Source organism: Protomyctophum bolini (genome assembly GCF_963924005.1).
Source record: "Protomyctophum bolini genome assembly, chromosome: 14".
NCBI classification, from domain to species: domain Eukaryota; kingdom Metazoa; phylum Chordata; class Actinopteri; order Myctophiformes; family Myctophidae; genus Protomyctophum; species Protomyctophum bolini.
This window is the reverse complement of record NC_137875.1, coordinates 41,231,315-41,256,762: the sequence shown is the minus strand read 5'-3', so window position 1 is coordinate 41,256,762 and position 25,448 is coordinate 41,231,315. Positions and strand designations below refer to the sequence as shown.

General features: G+C 42.0%; 1 protein-coding gene across 2 annotated transcripts in view; it reads right to left on the bottom strand.

Moving 5' to 3' along the window:
* ppp4r3b (protein phosphatase 4, regulatory subunit 3B) overlaps positions 1–17,444 on the bottom strand; it is a 28,085-nt gene extending 10,641 nt beyond the window's left edge. The window contains exons 1-12 of one of the 2 annotated variants that reach the window (XM_080781761.1): positions 17,001–17,444; positions 16,241–16,296; positions 15,636–15,734; positions 14,446–15,069; positions 12,527–12,604; positions 10,967–11,083; positions 10,707–10,823; positions 10,180–10,311; positions 8,581–8,692; positions 5,535–5,582; positions 4,894–5,052; positions 2,019–2,188 (exon numbers count right to left, since the gene is read on the bottom strand). In XM_080781761.1, coding sequence (XP_080637887.1) covers positions 2,019–2,188; positions 4,894–5,052; positions 5,535–5,582; positions 8,581–8,692; positions 10,180–10,311; positions 10,707–10,823; positions 10,967–11,083; positions 12,527–12,604; positions 14,446–15,069; positions 15,636–15,734; positions 16,241–16,296; positions 17,001–17,142 — 1,854 coding nt within the window. In that variant the 5' untranslated portion in view covers positions 17,143–17,444. The remainder of the gene's footprint in view (positions 1–2,018; positions 2,189–4,893; positions 5,053–5,534; positions 5,583–8,580; positions 8,693–10,179; positions 10,312–10,706; positions 10,824–10,966; positions 11,084–12,526; positions 12,605–14,445; positions 15,070–15,635; positions 15,735–16,240; positions 16,297–17,000) is intronic. The other variant, XM_080781762.1, reaches the window with a different exon arrangement.
* Positions 17,445–25,448: the final 8,004 nt, after the last annotated feature.

The window sequence follows — 25,448 nt, the reverse complement described above, 5'->3', positions numbered from 1 at the left end:
TCTCTCTGGATGAGAGAGAGAGATACTCCAAGAACGTTAACTTGACTTCAGTTATACAAGCTGTAGAACTGTATTCCCTCCAACCAATATATCATTATTTTTGCTCAATAATTGAAAGGCAACACGACGGACTACAACAGTGAAATGCATTAGAATATTTGCCATCGTGAAGATATGGCATAAGTATTATATAAAAATATAAAAGACCGGATCGGGAAAGATCGGTAGGTCTCGAAATCGAATGATCGGAAATCGGATCAGGAGCAAAAAAGAAAAACGTGATGGGGACATTCCTAGACTCGAATGTAGATTAAGGTCACATTCTCACCAGAGAGCTTTGCTGCGATTAAAACGCATCCTGCTGCGCATTGTCAGAAAGTGCGCTTCGTTTGGCAGGTGTGAAGGCTCATTCGAATCCTAATGCGCAGCAAAGAACCGCATTTTACTCCGAGCAAAAACGGGGGTTTCGCTTTGCTTCCAATCGCACTTGATTACGATTCGGTGCAGGTGTGAATGCAATCCGCAGTAAATAAAGGAAATGAAGCGAACAATGTGGCGGGTGAGGAGCTAGTGAACACAGTTGGAGACGGAGAAGGCATATTTTACGCAGCGCAAAGATGTCCCGTTACCGTGGATAGACGTGGTCAAATGAGGAGAGTGGAGACTGAAGCCCTGATCGAAATGAGGACGAGTACATTAATCAATTGCTTAAGAAAACACAAACACTGCAGTGCAGTGCAGTGTAATAGTATTATAGCCTACAGAATATTCTGTCTGTCTGTGCGTGCCGTAAACATGGAGTGCTGTCACTGTGTGGGGACTAGTGGGGAGTAGGAACTTTCATCTCGATAAACTTGTAAACATTTTGCGCTGCTGTCTGTGTTATATCAGTGCGGCTTAGCGCTGTGCCTCCATGCCTTTTAATACTCTATGCTCCATGCCCAAAAGAACAGTGCGTGGCTGCGTGCTTATAGTGAGAGAGCGAGAGAGGGGGGGGGGGGGGCAGTCCCAGACGGCACGACACATAATGCACGTTATGAGTATAATTTTTATCACCATAGATTTATCATTTCACTGTGTAGGCTAGTCTATGAATGTAACACATTGATAAAGGTCCCCCCTGCTGCGTTTCCAATTGCTGCGGATCATGACAGTGTGAAGGCAAACCGTAGCCAATTAAATATGCAAGAATCCCATTTCTCCTCCCATACGCATTCGAGTCTACCGAAGTATTAGGTGAGAATGGGACCTAAGTGGAAGTGGAGTACAGACGTGCTTCAGTGTGGGACCCGTGAAGTCAGGGAAAAAAAGAAAGAAAAATAAAGGAAAAGACGAGTGGAAAAAGCAGTCCGCAACAAGATAGGCAATCACCATGGCAGTAAACATACTAGGCCTCCGTCGGAATCAACATCACGTCATCTCCGTCTGAGCTAGCTTATTATTTAATTAAGCTTAACCCATTTTGGGGCGGGAACACCTTTTGGTGTTAACTTTAAAGGGGGTGTCAGTGATTTCAGTCAAAAACCGAAAAAACGAAACCTAAGGTTTTTTGACCCCCAGGGGTTAACTGGGGACAGGGAGGAACTCCTTATATGGTCAGCACACTCTATAGTAGAGAGGATTATCACAACAAAACAAAAAAATAAGTGATATTTGTGAAATCACTGACTCTACCTTTAAGCTTAACTCATTTTGGGGCGGGAACACCTTTTGGTGTCAAGTTATAATTTAGCTTTTGAAAAATAGCAGACCTACAAGCTCGTAGGGCGCCACCGAGTGGCGCGCCACGAGCTTGTAGGTCTGCTATTTTTGAAAAATCGTGAAAATATTTATTTCAGAAAACTGGAGGATTCAGAAGATTTTTTATTTATTTAAATGTCGTCATGCCTAAATGGGTTAATAACCATCGCATTTTAACGTTTCTCTGCAGAGCTCCGACAGCGATACAGACAGCGATACCGACGCGGCCACGTTCATTCATCAAGACTAGTGTTGAGCGTGGCGTCTGTATACTTAACCACTTTGATGAACTCAAAGAGCTCTATGACGGCAGAGTTGAGGAGGTTGTATCGCGTGCCGTTGTCCAGCAGCGCGTTGATGACGGGCTCAAACAGGTTCCCTTTGATGATGTAGCGGTTGTAGTACTCGTCCTTCAGGCCGATGATCCGCCGCATGAACCGCAGGGCGCCTGTCGACACGAGACGTGGACACTTTATTAGTACAACAGAAGTGGGGAGTTTGTTGAGAGAGAGAGAGAGAGAGACGGGTGCAGGGCATTTTTCCAAGTAGCACGTGTGCGCCTAAGTTGAAAAATCTAGTAGCACACAAATTATTTTAGGAGCACGATGAAAAATGATGTATTATATACAGCCTTTGTCCCCACACATCTCAAAATGAGCCATTGACAATCAACAGAGAAATTACGTCAAAATTCTGCTAAATATGACATAAATTAAACGCCATTTATTTATTTTTTAATTAAGTGATATGAGGTAGGGGTGGAAAATAATGTCAAAATATTATATCACTATCTTTTCAGCAATTATCACAAAATAGTGATATTCATCATGATATCATTGTTATGTTTGTTTTCATATAATCTATATAATCAATTTGTTTTATGCTAATACTTTGTAGATAGATCGATAGTAGCTCTGTTCCATACCTCTAATACGTGCAACACATTAGAGCTATGGACCAGAGCTAGATAGATAATATGTTGCTCATGGATGGATAGACAGGCTATCCGTTTTTATCCTGCTGTTCCATCATGTTAGTGTGACATTCAGACAGTGCAGAGGCTGCTCGATGGTGAATTAGTATTGTAACATTCTCCTTGGCTTTGACTGACTGACTGATATTAATACGGTAATCTAGCCAGTTCGGTCATTCGCATTATCATTTATGCTGGGCACATGCTTTTGTAAGCAAACGCTAAGCAAGGGTTGTTTTTGATAAACATCAATCCGTCCACTCCATGTGTGTGTGTGCGCGCGCGTGCGTGCACGGCTGCACGCTGTTTCACCCGCGTTTGGTTAAAAGTAAGTTACGTTTGAACTTTGAACATTACAAACAAACTTTGCAAATAACGTGTCGGGGTCCAAGCAATTCCTTCTGAATCTGTGCTATCATGCTAATGCTATGGGAAGAGCACGGAGCAGCAACACAGGGAGGGGAGGGGCGGTGGGAGCAAAGGGAACAGATCTTCAAATGAACACCGCAATGAGCCTCGACACGTTGTTAGCTTGTAGCTCTTCTCTTTTTGGCGAACGACACCGCCGTTCAGAAATATAAATGTAGGTATAGAACCACGACTATAGAATGTGCACTTGCTGTAGACAGAGACTTGTCTTTATCACGATTTAATGGTCAAATCCTGTAGTCACACCTGTGCTACAAATTGAATTTTACAACTCGCACAGTGATATTTTTAGTCGCAAATGCGAGTACCTAGTCGCACTGTCGAGCCCTGGACGGGCGCTCTTTTGGGGTTAACCCATTCTGACCGGGAACCCATTTTGGTGTTAGCATCATGTTATGCTTTAGCTATTGAAAAATAGCAGACCTACAAGCTCATAGAGCTTGTAGGTCTGCTATTTTTGAAAAATCGAAGAACGACTGACATTTTTTTTAAATCTGATCTCAGGTCAGAATGGGTTCATCAGACCAGTGTGTGTCCAGTGGAAAACTCGTATGAATCTGATCTCAGGTCAGAATGGGTTAAGAGTGTGAACACCGGGGGGGGGGGGGAAACACTGTTAGGATAGGTGGGCGCCGCGCTGGCCAAGTGGTCCAGGCGCATGCCACATACAGTATACTAGGCTCTTGCTCGACAGCGCGTCGTGTGGTCGAGTCGCGCTCATGAGGACCTTTGCTGCATGTCTCTCCCATTCTTTCTCCCCCCTTTCCTGTCTGTCTGTCTTCAATGTAACTATCAATAAAAAAAGCCAAAAATAAATCTTTAATTTAAAAAAATAAAAAGAATAACACTCTTTTTGTTCCAATTTTGTTCTTCCACTGTGTTCTACTCAAGCCCCCCCCCCCAGTAAGGCTATCCCAACACTGAAGCTGCCGTTTACCTACTGGCCGAATGTGGAATTGCAGCACTTTTCATGGAGGTGGACGGACGTTCATGACGTTACGTGCGTTAAGCCCGGAGGTCCGGGGCTAGGCTATAGGCTAAACTTCCGCTCGCTCGAGCCATTGAGTTATAATTATACTTCCGGCAGTCCTCCGGGTGCTTCAAAAACGCCACTGAAATGAATAGCGGTGGGGTGGGGGGCGGGGCTAACGCTCCAGTTCCGTCTCCATCCTTTTATTGCTCTATGGTTCTACAGGGGACGGTAGGGGGGCGGAGGGAGGGAGGCGGGGCAGTGGCACAAAGGTTGGGGAACCAATGGGGAGCCAGCGTAGACGGTTTCCAATCACAAGTTAGAATCCGCCCCTCTATACCCGGCATACTAGGCTACTAGATCAGTGGTGCTAATGCTTTTTCATGTCAAGGACACAAATGAATGCCCCTCCGAAGGAAACACACACACACACACTTATCTTCAAAGATTTAGCTAAAAAATAGCCATGTCAAATAATAATACATCTTAACCCATTCTGAACGGGAACCCATTTTGGTGTTAGCGTCATGTTATGCTTTAGCTATTGAAAAATAGCAGATCTACAAGCTCGTAGCGCGCCACCGAGTGGCGCGCTACGAGTTTGTAGATCTGCTATTTTTTTGAAAAATCGAAGAACGACTGACATTTTTAGAATCTGATCTCAGGTCGGAATGGGTTAATCAGACCAGTGTGTGTCCAGTGTAAACCTCGTGTGAATCTGATCTCAGGTCAGAATGGGTTAACTGGTTACAGAGTACGGTTGTGTTGTGCATGGACTCACAGAGCGCCAGGAACGTGTGTCTGGAGCTCATGAGGACCAGCACCCTGCGGAGCAGGTCTTTGTTCATGATGTAGGTCTTGATGTGGTACGTGTGGTGCTCCACGCAGAAGGTCAGCAGCTCCAGGATGAGAGCTAGTAATTGAGCAGTCTGGAAGTTGTCTAAATGCAGACACAAGAGCATACGATTCAAAAACAAATACCCGTTTTTTTTTTTTTTGCAGTATAAACATTTTCTAAACAAATGTTAAGGTATCACGTCTGCTATAAACAAGCATCATAAGTAGGGATGTTAAGTTTAATTGATTTCTTAACGATAAACTATTAAGTTAACGGTTAATAAAATCGGTAAATAAAATCGGCTCAATGCTTGAGCCAGCCTGACGGTGTGCTGCGGGATCAACTCCCGATCTCGACGGCTGACTTTCAACCTATCAATAAAAGGCAGAAAAGGCCTTTTTTTTCGTATAAAGTTTTGGGTGTTTATTTGTGAATGTAAATGCTTGTCTGCATGGGCGCATGGCCGAGGGACCCACATGGGCCGGTTAAAAAACAAAAAGGGGGTTAATCGATAACCATCCCTTAGTCATAACATTGCATTCATCATTGGTGACTGGCTGTGGATATCGAGTTAGGACACCTACCGGGACACACGGGGTTTGTTGGCATCTTGGTTGACCCCTCCTGCACTTCTGAAACACAAAGACATACACAGGACTCGGTGACAAGGTCCGGGTGAAGCTCTCTCTCACCCCGATACAAACTGGGCAATTAGGATTTAAAACTCTCGGCGCATATTTTAAGTCATAAACTATGATATTCCATGTTTCTACATTGTCACCTTTCCATCCGTAATTATACAATTCAAAAATAGTTCTTCCATGTGTTCAATTAAATTTACTTTCCATATAAAACATGTTTTATTTACCGAAATCACACGTGTGAATTAATTATTGTCCCTTACAATTTTGCTGTGCAGACTGCAGAAAGACTATTACAATTGAATTCGAGGGGTGCGCACACGCAGATCCAAGGTTTCCGACATGCGGAAATCACCCGTCGCTCATGACATGCGTCGGTCCGACATGCGTCGTCATGTATTTAATATATTTTTGGGGCTTTATTATGCCTTTATTGATACAGTAGCTTGACAGGAAACAGGGGGAGAGATGATGGGGAAGACACAGCAAAGTATGTCGGGGATTGGGACTCGAACCCGCGACATACCAGCCACGGTGCCTGGAGCAGTAGTGGTGGGGAAAAAAATCGATTAGTCAATTAATCGCGATGCCATCATGGGCGATAATTCATCGATGCACAAATGTCAAACATCGATTATATAATGTATTTTTTTTACCGGAGCAAAAGGGCGGAACTAATCTGCGACTGCGCTGCGTCGTCGTACCGGACCGTTTAGAGCACACAGCGCTCGCACACGCTTTAGCTTTCAACAACCAAAACAGAACGAGTTACCAACGCGGAGGGGAAGAGAAAAAAAGATGACAGAAAGGGAACATTTTGGATTGTATGAGGTTGAGGGGACACGAGAACTCGATAAAACTCACACCATCGACCGCCTGTGAAATGTGGCCGAGATGGGACGATGTAGTGTGGCTCCAAAGTGCTAACATGGCCCGGAATCCGTCGCTCCCCACGACCGAATGTGAACGTAAATCCTTTGCAATAAAAGTGCCGATGGACTTCGTAATTCTAGTCGCCTTTTCTGAGTGCATGGGCAGCTGTCCGTGTGTTCGGGATCGGGATGGTTGTCTTGACTGCATCTCTGGATGTCAGTGCAGGGCAATATGGTCTTGTACACGTTGTGAGTTGTATCGAGTTCCTGTGTCCCCTCAACATCATAGAATCCAAAATGTTGCCATACACTTGTAAAATACTTTAAACCAAATGCTCCTTAATGTGTGCAAACAAACAGAAAGGTGCAACATAATAGTCTCAATAACTACCCAGGGCTCGAAATTAACTTTTTTACTTGGTAGCACTGGTGCTCCCAATTTCAAAATGAAGGAGCACCAGAAAAAAATTAGGAGCACCCACCAAAATCTAAGGAGCACTAATATGTAATCGATTTTTTACATTCATAAAAACAATAATATAACGTGTGGTTTACAAATAACATAAAATGACTAAAGTATAAAAATACATGCCAGAATTTAAAATGTAGTGTCCAGACTTTCTGTCCCTCATCCATCCATCTCTTCAAAGAGGCCGAGGCATCAAACATCTCCAGTTGAGGACCCTCGATCTAGTCTACACTGATTCCGGCCAGTCACATCACCCGTTTTCTTTTTCTTTGTTTTGTGTTTTTCACCTTCATAGCCTATTTAGATCATATAATTAGAATTTCTAATATAAAATAATTTCTATGTAAAACATGGTATTTATAGCTATGCCTACTCACTATGCCTACCACTTCAGTGCTGGAAAATTACTCTAATGTTATACTTAAGTAAAAGTAGCAATACTGCTGCCATGTAGAAACCAGGTAGAAACACTTACAAGTCTGCTATTCTCTCTCCCTCCCTCTCTCTCATTCCCTACCTCTCTCTCATTCCCTCTCTCTCTCTCTTGCAAGCGCGCGAGCGCACACACACGCACACACACACACACACGCCGGTCCGCCTCCTCCTCTTTTACAAATTACAATCACAGAGTCCGTAGCGTACCGCTCCGGTCTTTTCTGAATCGCTGCCTTGAAATAATGTACTTTCTGACACATAGTGAAGTTGCGAGCCGAGGCGCTCTGGAATGTGAGCGATGCAGCGCTCAACGTTGTCCCGTACCGTTGTGTCAAAGAGTAGTTAACTACACACGTTGGTTTGTTAGCATCAAGTGCTAGTGCAGCTAGCAGACAGGAGTCTGCAGTGGAGTTGGATAGAGCGGCTGCGGCTCAGAGCGCCCGTTTTTCGAGAATTGATCGTTGTAGCCAGGCGCACCACAGTAATTATTTGTAGTAGCACTGGTGCTCCCAAATATATTTTTAGGTCGCAAAGGTTAAAATTCAGGCGCATTTGCGACCAAAATGGTCGCTATTTCGAGCCCTGCTACCCCAAAGCTTCCTTAATGACACTTCAGTAACTGAAAATTAATTCCCTGAATAAGGAAACAAAGAAAAGCACCTTTTTTGTCCTAACAAAGAATAAAGGCAATTTGACAGAGTGCTGCTGACCTCAACCGAAATCCTGCCCATGTATTTCTATGACATAACATCTTATGTCATTATTAATATATATTTATTGTATGCTTGTACAAACTCATTTTAAAGAAAGCTGCTTATTGCTGTTCTGTATTTGGCCACGGACACCCATCTGAAAATATGTTCTTCTATGAACCCCCCCAGAAGCAAAGATTTGAGTTAAAAACGTGCACTGTGAAAGAATATATATATATTCATAATCATTAGAAAGCACTTTGTTTATTAGTCACACTGAGACTGAGTGATTAACAGTGAGTGATTAATCGGGATCAATCGGGATTAATCGAATCGTAACGTAGCCCAATTAATCGGGATTAATCGCATCGTGACCCTCGGAAACGATGTGTAATCGCATCGCCAGGTACCTGGCGATGACCGCCTCTATGGAGCACCATGCGGGCATTAAAATATATCGATCATATTGGACATTGCGATATGCTACTCAACCATGTCGTTTGGCCGTCTCCCACACATACCTTCCCCACCTTTTGAGTTCTTGTCATGGGCAGTGTTGGCCAGCAGTGGGGCAGTCAGGACATGCATGCAGTACTTGTAGAAGAAACTCAGAAATTCTGTCTTCTCAGTTTTCTGGAAAGAAAAACATTAACATAAAAATAATTAACTTTGCCATTGGTGAAGGGGCCAAAACATTCACGTAACACCACATAACGCCCGGGGGGTATTTGGGACCATTAACCCATTCTGACCGGGAACCCATTTTGGTGTTAGCATCATGTTATGCTTTAGCTATTGATAAATAGCAGATCTACAAGGTCATAGCGCGCTACGAGCTTGTAGGTCTGCTAATTTTTTTTAATCGAAGAACGACTGACATTTTTAGAATCTGATCTCAGGTCAGAATGGATTAATCAGACCAGTGTGTGTCCAGTGGAAACCTCGTATGAATCTGATCTCAGGTCAGAATGGGTTAAATCACAGCGCCCAGCGATTTGCAGCAACGGCGCACATTTAGCAACGCACCAGGCGCACCAGGATGTCGCTGAAGTAGCTAGGACTTAGCCAAAACACCCCCCCCAAGGCAATCGACAACAACGGGAGGTATGATTCATTCTCAACACGACTAGTGACGGGACCGGCGCCTAAAACATGACCTTTGATTAGAATTGGACGGAATGACTGAGTTATTAATGTTTTAAGATTTGCGATCTGATGCGCTAAAATGACATCGAATGTTGCTCAACAGATCGGTTTCGATATCAATAAATCTCCGTCCTTTTATTAACCCATTTTGTGTTTTAAACATGATGTTCTACTTTAGCTATTGAAAAATAGCTACAAGCTCATGAGCTTGTAGGACTGCTAAATCGTGAAAATGTGCCTCAAATCTTTGAATATATATTCTTTCAGAGTTTCAGTTTTTTAACGCTTCTGGGAGGTCCCTGGAACAACATATTTTCAGACGGGGATCGGCGGCCAAATTCATAAAAAAAATTTGGGGCGCTTGAAATGAAATATTGAGAACCACTGATGTGTAAACATGAGGTTTTTCCCAGAAAAAAAAATACATTTTAAGAAGACGTTTTTTTTTAATTTCGACGTCAGGCCTAAATGGGTTAACCTCCGTCCTGAGTGCTGGGGCGTTACCATTTGCTTGGACAGAGAACTCGGGTTTATGCCGCTCGGGGTGTTAACTGCTGTGTGCTGCCTTTGGCAACGGCGTTCCTCGATAAAGTCTCATTTGTTATGTTATTATGAGATTTGCATCATTTGATTCATGCATTTCACTGAGATACAAGTTGATTAGATGATTAGTGGGAAAGCAACGTGAGGATACATAACCCATTCTGACCGGGCACCCATTTTGGTGTTAGCATCATGTTATGCTTTACCTATTGAAAAATAGCAGATCTACAAGCTCATAGCGCGCCACCGAGTGGCGCGCTACGAGCTTGTAGGTCTGCTATTTTTGAAAAATCTAAGGAACGACTGACATTTTTAGAATCTGATCTCAGGTCAGAATGGGTTCATCAGACCAGTTGTGTGTCCTAGTGGAAACCTCGTATGAATCTGATCTCAGGTCAGAATGGGATAATGATGCTACTTCTGGGACTGACATTGGTGGGAGCCAGCATGTTCTCAGGGTCAATGAGTGTCCTCAGCAGGCCCATGAGCTGGACAGCTCCTCCTAGCTCTGGGTCGGAGTCACAGATCATCTGTTTGATTACCACGTTGATCAGTAGGACGTCCTGTGTGCACACACACACACACACACACACACACACACACACACAAATTAGTATCAAATAGTGGTGAACATCCTATACATACAGTATAATTAAATACATGTTAAATAAATAAACAAAGCGTTAATTAACTGATAGGATACATCCCCACCCTGTGCACAAGTTCTTTTTTCGTGAAGTCATAAAATAGGACAGATTTTTTTAAATGTTTTAGAAAATTCAGCACGGCCATAGCTCTTCGTCAGATCAACATTCACATTTGGACATGGCTGTGCAAAGATTAATACTATTGAAATTACTTTATCGACTTGACAAACAAGTATACAAAGACTCCGATATTTAGAGTCAACTTTTCTTAGAGGGAGGGGACTCAACCATGCCACCAAAGGTCCGCTTACATCATCCGTCTGCTGTGGTTCCTGCATGACAAACTCTCGGACCATGGAAGGGCTGAACTCCACTAGGTAGGAGAATATGTCTGTAGCTGCCGCCCTCACCTGCAAGTCATCCATACCCTGCTCCCCAAAAAGAAGAGATGGGACATAGAATGCATGGCGTCGGAAGGAAGGAATCAGTATAACCTGGACTTTAAATTACATTTAGGGACAAGTTAAAAAAAGGATTATATTTTGCGACTGAATTGGAGCTGGCAACATACCATGACTATTTCCAGAGCAGGTAGAATGCCGAGGTTCGCCAGAGTTTTGAAGAAAGCGTCCCTGTTTTGTGGTTGCAATGTTTGTGAAAATGCACAGAATTCTTTGAAAAAGTTCACCTGGACAGAACAAGAAAAAAAAACAAAAAAACCAATTTGAATAGGCTTGGTAGTAGATTAGACTAGCATGGAGTTCAACGGTTCAAGATGATCTATAAAAACAACATTTGATAAGATCACGTTTTATTCCAAATCGGAGAAACTAAATTCTGTTCGACTCAAAGGTTTCAAGAATAAGTCTTTGTTTCAAAGAATACTGTACGTATAACATTGGGTTATTAGCACCAGCATCCCCCTTTTGTGGGGAATGTTCACCAAAAATAAACCAATCTACAAGCTCACAGATTGTAGATGTGCTATTTTTTGCGAATCAATGTGTGTAGTGAAATAAGAGTGTACCAAATACAGGTCAGTTTTAGCTAGTATAGAGGGTTTAAGTGGTGCTGAATTTGCAGCTCAACAAAAGCCAATTCATCCTAGAAGTGTACGACAGAGGACAAATGTATCAATTTCATGATCAATGTCAATCTCTGCGATACGATTATTGCGTTTTTAACACAACTATAACGATTGTCATCCCATCCCTACATTGCGGATGGCTGCATTTGTATTGTCAAATATAAATCACCCTTCCAACTTCATTGCGGTGTTTAGGAGGAAGTTCGGGCGAGGTCAGATTAAGACAGTGGTTGTGTTCAAGAATGACAGTAATGTTTGGTTTTTTTTCCCCCAACAGAGGCAATCCATGGCACTTTCACAAAGCAACGTATCCTAATTTTACCGTAACACCTCGTCTACATAGGCAAGGAGCGAGCTTTCCGACAGCGATGTCATGCGAAAATCTGCCCCGATATGGAGCCTCGGTTATTGCGTTGCGACATAGCCTGAACCAATCAAATAACCAATAAATTGTAGCGTGTGGAACCAATAAAAGTGTTTGGAGCCGCGAAGCCTCGCTAAAATAGACTCTTCTAGAAGGGGTGGACGACGTCGCTGCACACTCGTGGTACGTCAGGACAGTCTCATTGAAAAACATGTATTCCATCCATTTCATCGTTCACTGTGGCTCGCAACGCAGGCAGTGTAGAGGAGGTGTAAGGGCCGATTCACACTCCTATTTTACCGCTGTTTCGGCGCTGTAGTGCTCGTCAGAAAGTTTCAGTAGCACCGAAGCGGCGACTTTAGGAAAAATATCAAACCTACAAGCTCATAGCGCGCCACTCGGTGGCGCGCTATGAGCTTGTAGATCTGCCATTTTTTCAATAGCTAAAGCATAATGTAATGCAAACACCAAAATGGGTTCCCGCAAAAAATGGGTTAAGAACAGTCAGGATGACTGCCAGGAACCATTTGATTTGTCAAGTTAGCAAACACGTCTCACCCAAGACAATCAGTGAGGGAACAGGCATTCAACAAGGGAAACAACAATATATGCCACAGGTTCTGTGCATGACGATTACACATTCATTATGATTAAATTATGTTGAACATGTTGTGACTTACAAGCTCTCTCCTTTTACTGTCCTCTGTGGCTTCATCCGTCAGCTGCGCAAAGACCTCCGTTAGGAACTTTTCATCCTCCTGGTGCATAAGGAAAACATGTTATCACAGCTAAACACACAACGTTGTTTCATCCTCCTGGTGCACAAGGAAAACATGTTATCACAGCTAAACACACAACGTTGTTTCATCCTCCTGGTGCACAAGGAAAACATGTTATCACAGCTAAACACACAACTTTGTTTCATCCTCCTGGTGCACAAGGAAAACATGTTATCACAGCTAAACACACAACTTTGTTTCATCCTCCTGGTGCACAAGGAAAACATGTTATCACAGCTAAACACACAACTTTGTCCTGGGAAGAAGTCATTTCAACTGAAGCCGGGAATCTGATGGCTTGTGATGGGTTCTGAACTTCCTGTAATGAGATGAGCTGAATGAGAAATGCCACAGAACAATACATTCCTCTTACAAAAAGGTATTTTATCAGAAACTACTGATATTAGATTTATTAAGGCAATGTTGGGCTAACCTCACAAAATAAACAGAATGGTAGTCATTACTTGGGAGAAATCCATGATTGACAACTCGCGAACAGCTGAATCCATTGATAAGTTGTACATAATTTAACAATGCTTTTCTAACTTGACAAAAAACAAAAGCCCACAGCAAACAACTGGATTTGATTTGGGGGTGGCAGAGTAACAAAAAAATAAACTACTACAATATATATACATTGCCAGCCAGATTGCAACAATAGGTCTCAATTGTCAAGGTTCACAATAATAAAAAAAGATAATGAATGATGGTACAGAAAAAAAAGGGTATATTACACTGCTAACATTACCGTGATAGTAACAGAAAAACAAACCAAAAAAAAAAACAGGTTGGCAGATTTTATTGACCTAGATTCAAGAACTGAATGATGCATCCCGAATCTGACACACATTATTCCAAAAGTACGCTATTAGATAGACATTCTCATTTGTTTAACATTCTGAACAGACGAGAGCTGTCAATCATCGCATCACTTCAAGGAGACCAATGAGAAGTGATTGATAACACTGTGACAACTCATTTTGTCATTATACCAAACTGAAAATGCAGGCAGGCATTATTCAGAATATATATCAAACTGGTACAGAAATTGAGCTTGTAGTTGTTTTGATAAAATAATTATGTTTGTGCTTTTTACTTTACTATGCTATGTATAGTTTTATTTTGATTTACATTTGGGATTGATTTTTTCTCTTTTACCAAATACATTTTCAGCACACAGGAATATAACCATAATATTATTTGCGTAGGACCCACATAATGAGACCAAACATTGAATTTCATATAACATTTTTAAATGCAAAGAAACTGAAAATGAGGAAGTGAGTTAGGGAAAGTTAGCCACATTTTTGGACTAATCACCCAGTATCACCTCTGAATTAGCCATAGCCGTCATCACAAATGTGATGAGGTCATCGCATTTGGAAAAGTGGCTTTTGTTTTTTGTGCAAAACAAATTTTCAGAATCAGAAAGATTCAGAATCATTGACCCGTCACATGCTACTTAATAAAATATGCCCTGCATATAGTTTGTTAATTGTACCGCAACTTTCAGCCGCTGTCACAAAGTTTCCCAGGAACAAATTCAGAGGTGACAGTAGACACCTTCATGAACACATGTGTGAAGAAAGCATAAGCATTTACTTTCCATGAGATTGGTCCAAAAATATATATATATAATATAAGATATTCACTAAGTAATGCCATTTGAAAACATGGAGGTCCACTGTTGTCAATAAAATAAACCAACGTTAATGACAAGTACAAGTCTGAGGTGAATGCACAACTTAGTGAAAAGAAGCACCTACCAGTCTAGGTCAAACGATACTTCCACGTTGAACGTGGGTGTACAGTGGTCTTACCTGCAACATACTGACGATCTCCACCTTGTTGAAGAAGATGAAAGAGGTGAGCGTGGACAGGAAGTTCTCCTCAAAGACAGAGGGCGTGGGCAGGATGATGTCCTGGATGTACTGCACACGGTATGTCTGGTGGATCTTCTGGCGCAACTCTGAGTCCGTGATGGGGATCACCTCCTTGAACTTGGCCGTCTTCGTGAGGAACTCGCGGTGGCGCTTGGGCTGCACCAGCGCCGGGTCGTACTCCAGGCAGCCCACCACGTCCATGATGCAGTCGTCGGAGAACATCACCTCGAACAGCGCCGCCTTGTTGAGAAACAGGACGCCGCGCACGATCTCGTACAGGTGGTGCAGGCCCTCGCGGTTGTCCAGGTCCTCGCACACCTGGAAGAGGGCCAGCAGCTTCTTGATGTAGCCGTCGCTCATCAGGGCCAGGGCCAGCTTCTCCCGGCGGATGGGCGACGAGAGGACAGAGGTGACCAGGTCGGCGATCTCCTCCAGGCGGCTCGGCTCGCAGGCCGGGAGCTCCACGAGGTGGCTCGTCTCGGGCAGTTCCTCGAAGCGCTCCTCCTCCGACTCGTCGATGGGGTCCTGGGTGATCTCCAGTGCTGGGTCCTTCCCCTGCACCTGGACGGCGGGATGACCCGGGAGCACAGACAAAATGATGAGAGCATTTACATGCACACACACACTACACGGCAATTTAGGGGAATAATGGTATAATTAAAATCGACATAAAGTAATTATCTTAATGGAACTATTTAATAACCCAATTTACATCTTATGGTCATAAGAATGATGTTTTCTTCGGTGCCCCCGACACTCCATCTTATTCTACTCTCTTGCAACACATTCTAAAACTTTAAACTCTTAAAAAGATACCTTTATTGATAGGACAGTAGGCCGACAAAAGAGAGAGAGAGCGAGAGAGAGAGAGAGAGAGAGAGAGAGAGAGAGAGAGAGAGAGAGAGAGAGAGGCCGTTAGGATCGGGAACCGGCGGCGCGCTCAGCCTAGGTGCCGGGCCAGCGATTAAAGTGATCCCATAAAGGTGAATTGCTGTAATGATCTGGATAAGATCTCACTGTTTCTGTGTACTGAAACCAATTCAAGTATCAGTGTACAAAGCAACTGTTCCCCGATTCCCTTTGCCATGTTGAGAAATTACATCCAAATACAACTGGGTTATGTTTACCTGGCATATCTTCTCCCAGATCTCATCGCAGCCAGCCTTTTCCTGGAAACTTAGAGCCAGGTCATAATTTTCTGCTTCTGACCAAACAATCAGTGTGTCCTAGGTGATGGAGAAAAGAGCAAACAGTTCACAAACGGGTGATCCTCAACTCCCACACGCTCACTCACAAAAGCTTACTTGTGCTTGAATACACCATGGTAATTGATGGCATTGTAAGTAACCTGGGTAAAATTGATTTGTTTGGACCAAGGAAAAGTCACAGCTCCCCTTCTACTCATAAGGCCAGTTGGGGAAAAATTGAGGTTACCTCAAGAATGTTCTGACACAGGGTGTGTCTATATTTCAGGTATACTATTACAGCCATTAGCAGAGTATGGACATTGCTTGACATGTGTCAGAGGGGCAATTTGGCCAAAAAACTAATTTCTACTGTGGACATTTTTGTAAGGGACTGTAATTTTCCAAACGCCAAGTATCCAGTATCGCATCACAATGTACTAACGTTAGCATTGTGGATTTAAACTTCCCCAGACGATGAAAAATAAGTAATCTGCTGCAGCATGTTTTCCCAACCCCTTCACAACAAGCAGCATAACTACACTTACTTGTTGTTTCTGATATGCGGTATTTGGACTGATCTTTGACTCCAACAGCAGTGAACCTAAAACACAGTGAGTTTAGTTTTCGGTAGAGACAAACGTGTAGTAATCACGTCCTCAGTTAGCAGCATTATATATAGCCAACTGCAGTCGAAACTAACTACGCTTTAATGTAAACAATGTGGTAAAGCGTGGCGTTACATTTAAACCAACACAAGCTAGAAGTTGACATTAGTTTCACAACTTTTGGTTATCTATATCAAGGATCACATAACGGGTCTCTATGCAGTAAAATTATTATCTAACGTTAGACTCAGGGACTGCCCCCCCCCCCCCCCCCCACCCCACCACCTCTATAACTGCTAGACATCCAACTGGATGATGTCGATCCATTGGTAAACTAATAGTATTCAGTTGCAGAGTAACGAAAAGTATCAACTCTTGATGCTACTAACTAATAAACAGCGTATACAATAAACGTATACTATACAAATGACGATTCAATTAAACATTTACCATTACACTAGCCAGAGATAAACAGGCTAACAGTGGCTCTCAAGTTCAACAACGTAAATGTATACTTAGCCGTAATGAACAAGCATTGCGACAAGTGTTGTTCGTAGTTCGTACAATCAACACCATCACGTTATTCTCAAGTGAGAAAAAGTGTCATTTCTACAGCGTCGCGTGCGAGGATCGCAGCTACGGCGAAGTCACAATTAGCCTCAACACGGCTAGGCTAACTATGCTAACTATGTAAACTCACCGTCCGATTCGGCCCGAACTAATAACGATATTCCCTTTAGCCGCTCAACGAACGTGGACGAGACGTGCCCGGTGCCTCGGTCGTCCCACTGTCGGTCTTCATTCAGCGTGTAGACTTTTACTCTCCGCCGAGTGTCCGACATGGTTAGCGCGACAACCGAGTCAGGAGCTAGCAATGCTAGCTAGCCAACCTAGCTGCTAACAGGCTATCAGTTGTGTTCTTCTATCCTCGACCTGCTAACTTTGTTTCTACCCGCATGTTCCTCACAACACACGGTTCTCGCTTATTTCACAGTGCCAACGAGGAGACTCCCAACAGCTATTCGACAGTGCCACCACGTTCAAAACGTTTCGACGCTCCCCACTGGGAAGAGTCTCCTATCTGAGAAGAGAATTTGACAGAGAACACAAACAACTAGGACGGCCTCTTCGCTACCGTCCACAGGGCGCCATCTTGTAATGGGATCTTGTTCTTGTTCTTCTTCACTGGCCGCCGGGGGGAGGGGGAGATGCTTTTTTAGCCTTGAATATCAGGCACTTTTCGCTTAATTTAGAATCGCACATTGTACCCCCCAAACTGGCCAAAGTGATACAAACGTAAACAAATGAAGTGAGTATTAACCGGGTTAACCCACCAACAAAAGTAAAATAATAATAACAGAAGAGTCATGTTTTTATTCTCTAGTTGAGTTTATTTATATAAAAAAGTAAACCTTTTTGTTTATTTTTTAAGGTAGAGCACATTCATCGTCATTGTCGTAAAAGTGACAGCTTTACAGTAGCACCACTGGGAAAATGGAAGGCGATTAAAAACAGGTGGGTTATGTATTATTTAAATTATTCTTTATTATAAAGTTATTCAATATTTTGGATTGTAAAACGTTTTTTTTACATTGACAATGTCTGTAAAACATTCGTGTTGGTGTTAAAAGAATGTTCCAAATTGAATATTCTTCGAATACAAATCAAAATGCTTTAAAATAAACATGACTAACAACATTTCTCTTAAAACTAAAAAGGGCAAAAACGTACCCTATACGACGCGGGGTCTCATGAGGGTCCGGGGCAACCGAAGCCGGCCCGTGGAGGGCAGTAGTGTACCTTTTTGTTGAGTTGTCAATATTGTCAATATTTATCAAATTGTAATACTGTTCATGTGTTACATAATATTAACATATTGTGTAAAACATTACATTATTCTGTTATTTTGTGTACCAATGTATAAGTAGCCTATATTTATATACATAAATCTTTTCGATTAATTCAATTAAATTGAATATGAAGGACCCCAATGGAAACACGTTGTATTGAACTGTACTTATGTTTATTTTATTATTTTATTAACTGTAAAGAATTCAACCAATCAATTAATCAATCAAAAACAGCATACAAGCTCAATCAAGAAGATAGTGCATAGTGGCGTAGCCTATATAGGCCTACTGTATAACAGTGGTTTAGTGTTTATTAAAAGTTTTCACCCTATGCTATAGGCTACTACTCTACTACACTATACTGTATAACATCCCATTGTTAAGTCATGAAGGGACCTAATCACAGTTAGGCCTACACATGTAAGACATGTAATGTAAGACAAAAGCACAACTTATTTACCTTTGAAATATCCCTTTAATATAATTGCCAACATATACATTGGGGATGTCGATTTTATACCCAAATGGAGTTCCGTGTTAGCCATGCTCAAATTTGGAGTCCAGGCCAGACTGTGACATCAGAGTAGATCTACTCCATACATGGGATTTTTCGTTCAACGTTTTATTTTAAATTCTCAGAGAGATCATTGAGGCAGACCCTCATTTACAATGATGCAGAGATTACACATAGAAAAGAAATAACATTATTTTATTTGTAAGTTATTCACCCATCTACAGACTGTCAAGCAAGCACCAAACTATGTGTGTATAATGTTGTATTGTATGCGCGAATGTATGTTTAGTTAATATTTTTGAGGGGCGGTAGCCCCTCCTATATATACAGCTTTAATGTTTGTTTTTCAACAATGCTTGTTTAACCCATTTAGACGTGAGAACGATTCTACAAAATGTCTACCCTATATGTTTCTATGTCAGTGGTTCTCAAACATTTTCATGTCAAGGAACCCCAAAAAGTAGGCCTATATGTAATTGGCCACCGACCCCCATCTGAAAATATGTTGTTCCAGGGACCCCCGGCCCAGAAGCATAGATTTGAGTTAAAAACGTAATAAGGCAGACGCTCACTCTATTCTGTGATGCAGGTTATTGGCAGACACTCCCTAAGCAGGCTTCACGCGGGCTCTTTAAAGGGCTTTGGTTTTCCAGCCCGCCCCCCCCCCCCCCCCCCCCACACACACACCTGCTCTAAACTGACTAGTGTTTGTTTGTCTGACTCAAACTCCTTCATGTTTGTTAGTAAAACAGTGAAATAAACAAGTTAAAACGTACCAACTTCCACCTCATGGAAGATGAGGAGAGTTGTCAGTGTTGTCAGGGAGTGGAAACTGCCCAGAGACATGACGGTGACAGCAGGAGGAGAAGTTAAATTATCGTCCTTGGAAAAAAAGAAAGTCCATTCCCCAAGAGACCAGGTGCGTTAGCTTACCTATACTGTAGCTACTACCTACAGTTAATTAGCTGCTTTAGCATTCATGGTTAATAGAGGTGAATTGTTTGTTTGTGTGTAATGTCATGTCACTAATTATATTTACAAAAAGTAAAATCAAAGAACTAGTCAGGATATAAAGCATTGTTTGTGTGCTGTGCCTGTGAAGTGAATAATATTGTGTTTGTTTGCTGTTAGGCAGAAATATCATATCCCCCATTTAGGCCTGAAATTTAAAAAATATATTTGTTTCTGAAAAACCTCATGTTTCTATATCAGTGGTTCTCAATATTACATGTCATGTAATATGCCACTGACCCCCATTGAAAATATGTTGTTCCAGGGACCCCCCAGAAGCAAAGATTTGAACTGAAACTCTGAAATATATTCAAAGATTTGAGGCAAATTTTCACTATTTTTTTCAAAAATAGCAGACCTACAAGTTCATAGCACGCTATGAGCTTGTAGATCTGCTATTTTTCAATAGCTAAAGTATAGCATAATGTTTAAAACACCAAAAGGGGTTCCCGCCCCAAAATGGCTTAATGCCCTACTTCTTCATACAAGACTGTCACACTAAAGTACGAGAATAGGCATTTATACTCAAGCTATGTGCAAATGTTTTTTTTTAAATACTAAAATAACAATAACTGAACAAGTATTTCAACTATAATTATTATTATAAGTCAATGTCAAACAATTTACAGTAATAAAACCATACAATGTAAAAAAAAAAAGAATACTCTACTATATTCATAGTATATTCATGTAAAGTGTCCTTGTTTTTTTAAGGTGCTATATAAATTCAAGTTATTATTATTTATGATTTATGAACCCCTAATGGCTCCTGATGTGCAGGTTGGTGCCTTGCATGGTTTCCGCCGCCATCTGTGTATGAATGTATGTGTGAATGGGTGAATGTAATGCACAATCTATGTAAGGCGCCTTGGATAAAGGCGCTATATAAATGCACCATTTACCATTCATGATGTCCGCTCTCCTATATAGCTGTGAATGCTGGACCCTGAAGCCTGCTCTACCGTCCCTGGCCCCCACTGTGCTACACCAGAATGCTACGTGCAGTGCTAAACATCAACCAGGATGAACACGTTACCAACATGCATCTGTATGGAGTGATACCGAGGGTGGGTGAGAGAAGATGGCCTCCAGGAGGAGGAGAATGAGGCTGGTCGGTGCCATTGACACTGGGATTAAATGGTAAACGGTGCCATTTATATAGCGCCTTTATCCAAGGCGCTTTACATATGCATTACATTCACACACACACACACACACACACACACACACACACACACACACACATTCATACACTGATTGTGGCGGAAGCCATGCAAGGTACCAACCTGCACATCGGGAGCAATTTTGCCCAAGGACCTGCTCTACCTCCTGAGCCACAGTCGCCACAGTCGGGATGTATGGAGGATGGAGAGGACTGGAGACCCCGCTGGAGGGCTCATCTGGATGTATGGAGGATGGAGAGGACTGGGGACCCCGCTGGAGGGCTCATCTGAGGACGTATGGAGGATGGAGAGGACTGGAGACCCCGCTGGAGGGCTCATCTGAGGACCAACTAAAAGAGGACTGCTCTATCTCTCTCTATCCATTGGTGGGTTCCAAACTTTGACCCTGCTGGCCGCCATCCCTTCTTCTACAACTGAAGTAGAAGACAGCTCAAGGTACGAATTAACCCTTTGCTGCTGCTGCTTGTGTTGTAAGCAAATTAAGCTGTGTGTACACTTCAAGCTGTTGCTGTCATTTTAGGACGCAGTGATTAGGTGGCAATTAATGAAACATGTTCAGTCAGTGACTGTTTGTGTCTCTGGGATTGGATGCTGCAGTCTGTGTTGTGTTGTGTTTCTGCTCTGGGATTGGACGCTGCAGTCTGTGTTGTGTCTGCTCTGGGATTGGGTGAATGCTGCAGTCTGTGTTGTGTCTGCTCTGGGATTGGGTGAATGCTGCAGTCTGTGTTGTGTCTGCTCTCGGATTGGGTGGATGCTTAGCCTCGGTCCCAGGCTTACTTATCTGCGAAAAGAAAAGCCTGGTCACAACCTAAGGCAGAGAAGCTATCGGCGGTTGTATCCTCCGGAACAGCCGTCAAATGTATTTCCCCCGGATACGATATTTTCCCGACCAATCACAACACTTGTTTAATTCGCAGAGAATGTAAACTGATTTGTAAAGCATCAGCTATTTAACTTCCGCTAAAATCCCGCAACATCCGCTGATAGTCTTTTCAGCTTATTAGGTCTTGCCCAGGGTGGTGGATGCTGCAGTCTGTGTTGTGTCTGCTCTGGGATTGGGTGGATGCTGCAGTCTGTGTTGTGTTGTGTTTGCCACTGAACAAACTGAGTTGTTGACTGATGTTCATCTACACTACAGTTAGTATAGATAGTTAGTTATTGTTACTAAGTGTGCGGCTGCTGTGTTGTGGGTGTGTTGAAGATTGTGTGTTGTGACGGCTATTGTTTAAAGGGTAAGACCACTTTTTTTGAGGTTTGGGTTGTGTAGTTACTTTGCCATGATGCAACTCCAAATGTGGACAAGAAATAAGAAATAACTGCTCCAGTGATTAGAAATTGATAATTCAAAATATGCTCCTCATTGACTTACATTGTAGCTAAAACAGCTCTCAAAGTCACTCTTTTAGTATGTAAACAAACACAAACAATGTTGATTCAGACAATATAGAGCATCACCAAAACTCATGTAGTTTTATTTTTTCATAAAAATGTTATCTTCCTGTTGATTTGTCCATTTTATTGGGAAGAAAACCCGGACTGGATCCGTGGATCCGGATCCAGATCTTCAAATAGTAAAATCAACAGGAATCTAACATTTTTATGAAAAAATAAAACTGCATGAGTTTTGGTGATGCTCTATATTGTCTGAATCAACTTTGTTTGTGTTTGTATACGTACTAAAATAGTGCCTTTGAGAGCTGTTTGAGCTACAATGCAAGTCAATGAGGAGCATATTTTGAATTGTCAATTTCTAATCACTGGAGCAGTATTTTTTTATTTCTTGTCCACATTTGGAGTAGCATCATGGCAAAGTAACTACACAACCCAAACCTCAAAAAAAGTGGTCTTACCCTTTAATGACTGGCTTGACGGCAAAACTTCTACTGGTCAATTCCTTATGGCCCGCCGTGGCCATAATTATTTATTTCTTTCTTTCTTTTCTTGCTCTCTCTCTCTCTCTCTGGTTGGTTCATATGACGCTGGCTTGTGTCAACACCTCTGTCAATGTAGGCCTTTTCTTAAGTCCTGCCAAGCATGTAGCCTCATCCTTCTCTCTCTCTCTCTCTCTCTCTCTCTCTCTCTCTCTCTCTCTCTGTCTCTGTCTCTGTCTCTGTCTCTGTCTCTGTCTCTGTCTGTGTCTGTGTCTGTGTCTGTGTCTGTGTCTGTGTCTGTGACCCGACCCCTGGTATACTGTAGGTCCCTGTAGAGTAGACAGAGGTTCACATTTCTGGTGTGGTCCGTCCATGTGACACCTAGTTAGTACATTCTTGTGCAGACTGACTCCATCCAGGGCCCTTGTCCTGTGTGTCCATGTCTCGGCCCCATACAGAAGGTACCGCACAGCAGCACTGATGACTGCTGTGTGAGAGAGGGATACTTCCTTTGTCTTGTAGGTGTAGGACATGTTAGTGATGCGTGACGCGTGGGTTCATACATGTCCAAGCACCCAATTATGTGTGACAATTAATCATAAACTTATATTTGTAATCGTTACTACCATTTGGTGTAAGAGTGTGTGTTCTGATTATGGAGAGAAAGTGTGGGTACCTGAGGAATAAAAAATAACACACAAAAAATAGCGGCAATACAAAATGCCATCCTACAATATTTAATACAACAATTAAGTTTCTAAATACATTTTAAACCCATGTCCTGCTTTCCTTTTTAAATATGCTTTATTTAAATTATTCATGGCACTCCTATTACATTGAGTTTGGCAGTACAGTAGTAAGGAATTGCAATACACACACACACAGAGTGTTGGTATCAGTTTTTCTGTCTTGAGTCCAGGGTTCTCTGTCTTTTCAGTTCAGTTACTATTTGTATGAAGACCACCTCTCCAGAGATGGCCCTCCTGATCACTCCTGGTGTTCCAGATCTTATTGACCACAGTGCAAACCACAGCCCAATAGAAGTCTTGTTCCATAGCAGACATGTTTTTCATCAAAGACTCCATACAATACTCTTGAATACTGCATTATAAGTAACGTTAATGTTAAAAACCGATCTGTGGCATTTTCCCCCTTACATCTCTAGACCTCTGACAGTCCACTAGCAGGTTCTCTATGGTTTCATCTGGGTTACAGTTTGCATCCGGGCATTTAACAGTTTTTACAGTTTTTACAAAACAACTCCAAAACAACTCCATTTGACCACCTCCCTTACTCCCTTAATGACATCCATCTTTTTTATGGATATACTTTTACTACCAATGTTCTTTAAACATACCTGTTTTTGTTTTTCATCAAGATTTTTTTTTTCTAACTTGTATATTGCCATTATAAGCTCATTTACAGGCAATTTGTTTAATTTTATAAGACATGTTCATTTTTCTCTCAGTTCATCATTTTGTTTTTCAGTGTTAAAGCAAAATAAGTGACATTACACTTTAACCCATTTTGTTATACGTTAGCTATTGAAAAATAGCAGATCTACAAGCTCATAGCTTGTAGAACTTGTAGGTCTGCTATTTTTGAAAAATCGTAAAAATGCAGCACAAATCTTTGAATAGGTATATCTTTCAGAACGTTTATTTTTTATTTCGACGTCAGGCCTGAATGGGTTAAGAAAACGCCATAGACAATAAAGAGAAATGTAATGTTTGTTTTGAGGACTAAAACAAACATTAGCACCCGTTACAACATTATGTTGTAATTGATGTCGTAAGATGATAAGAGCGCCCCACACTTCACACAGGTGTGATTTTATTATATTTATTATTTTGATATGTCATTTGTTTTGTAACATCTTAGCTGAGCTGTCTGTCACAGTGTAACAATCACATGTGACAATAATATAATGTTGACAACAATCAGTTAAAAACGGTTATTTGTATTCCTAAAAGGGCAGATTCTGCCCTGAGACGAGAAGGTCAGGGTTCGATCCCCGGCTGGGTCATACCAGAGACCAAGAAATAGGACCCAGTGCGGGCAGTGCCTCCCTGTTATGCACTCAGCATCAAGGGTTGGATTGGGGTAAAGTCCCTGCGACACATATACTACACGATACCCGCAATACTCAATATATTGCAAGAAATGTAATCAACGTTATATCACGATTTCTGTAACTGAAAAAGAAAAATCACACCCATTATATCATTCTTGTGCAATGTACATCATTGTGACGTAAAATAGACACTATGCCTATTTGCTCAGACACTATGACGTAAAGTGTAATAGATTTTCTGCATAAGGAATTGGCCTATAGTACTGTAAATACTGTACACCCAGTCATCTCAATAGAGCCACCACAGACAGAGACAGGACAGGCGGTATGAAGTACTGCATTCATTGGCAACTGGGGGAATCCATAGAGCACATGCATGGTGTAGCCTAATAAAATCTCAATATTTGCTGGCAGTGTATCGATATATATATAATCCCCCACCCAACCCTTTTCCCCTGTATATGGTTTTTCCCTTATGATGATTTCCTGTTTTGTTTTTGGCTATAGGAGTGTATATTTGTACGTCTCTAAATGTTATGATAAATTGAACAAGGTGGACCCTCTTGTATACAAGTGTAATGCTTTATTGGTTCATCCACTCACATTTGACAGTTTCTTGTATTGAGTTGCTTGAAATGTACTGT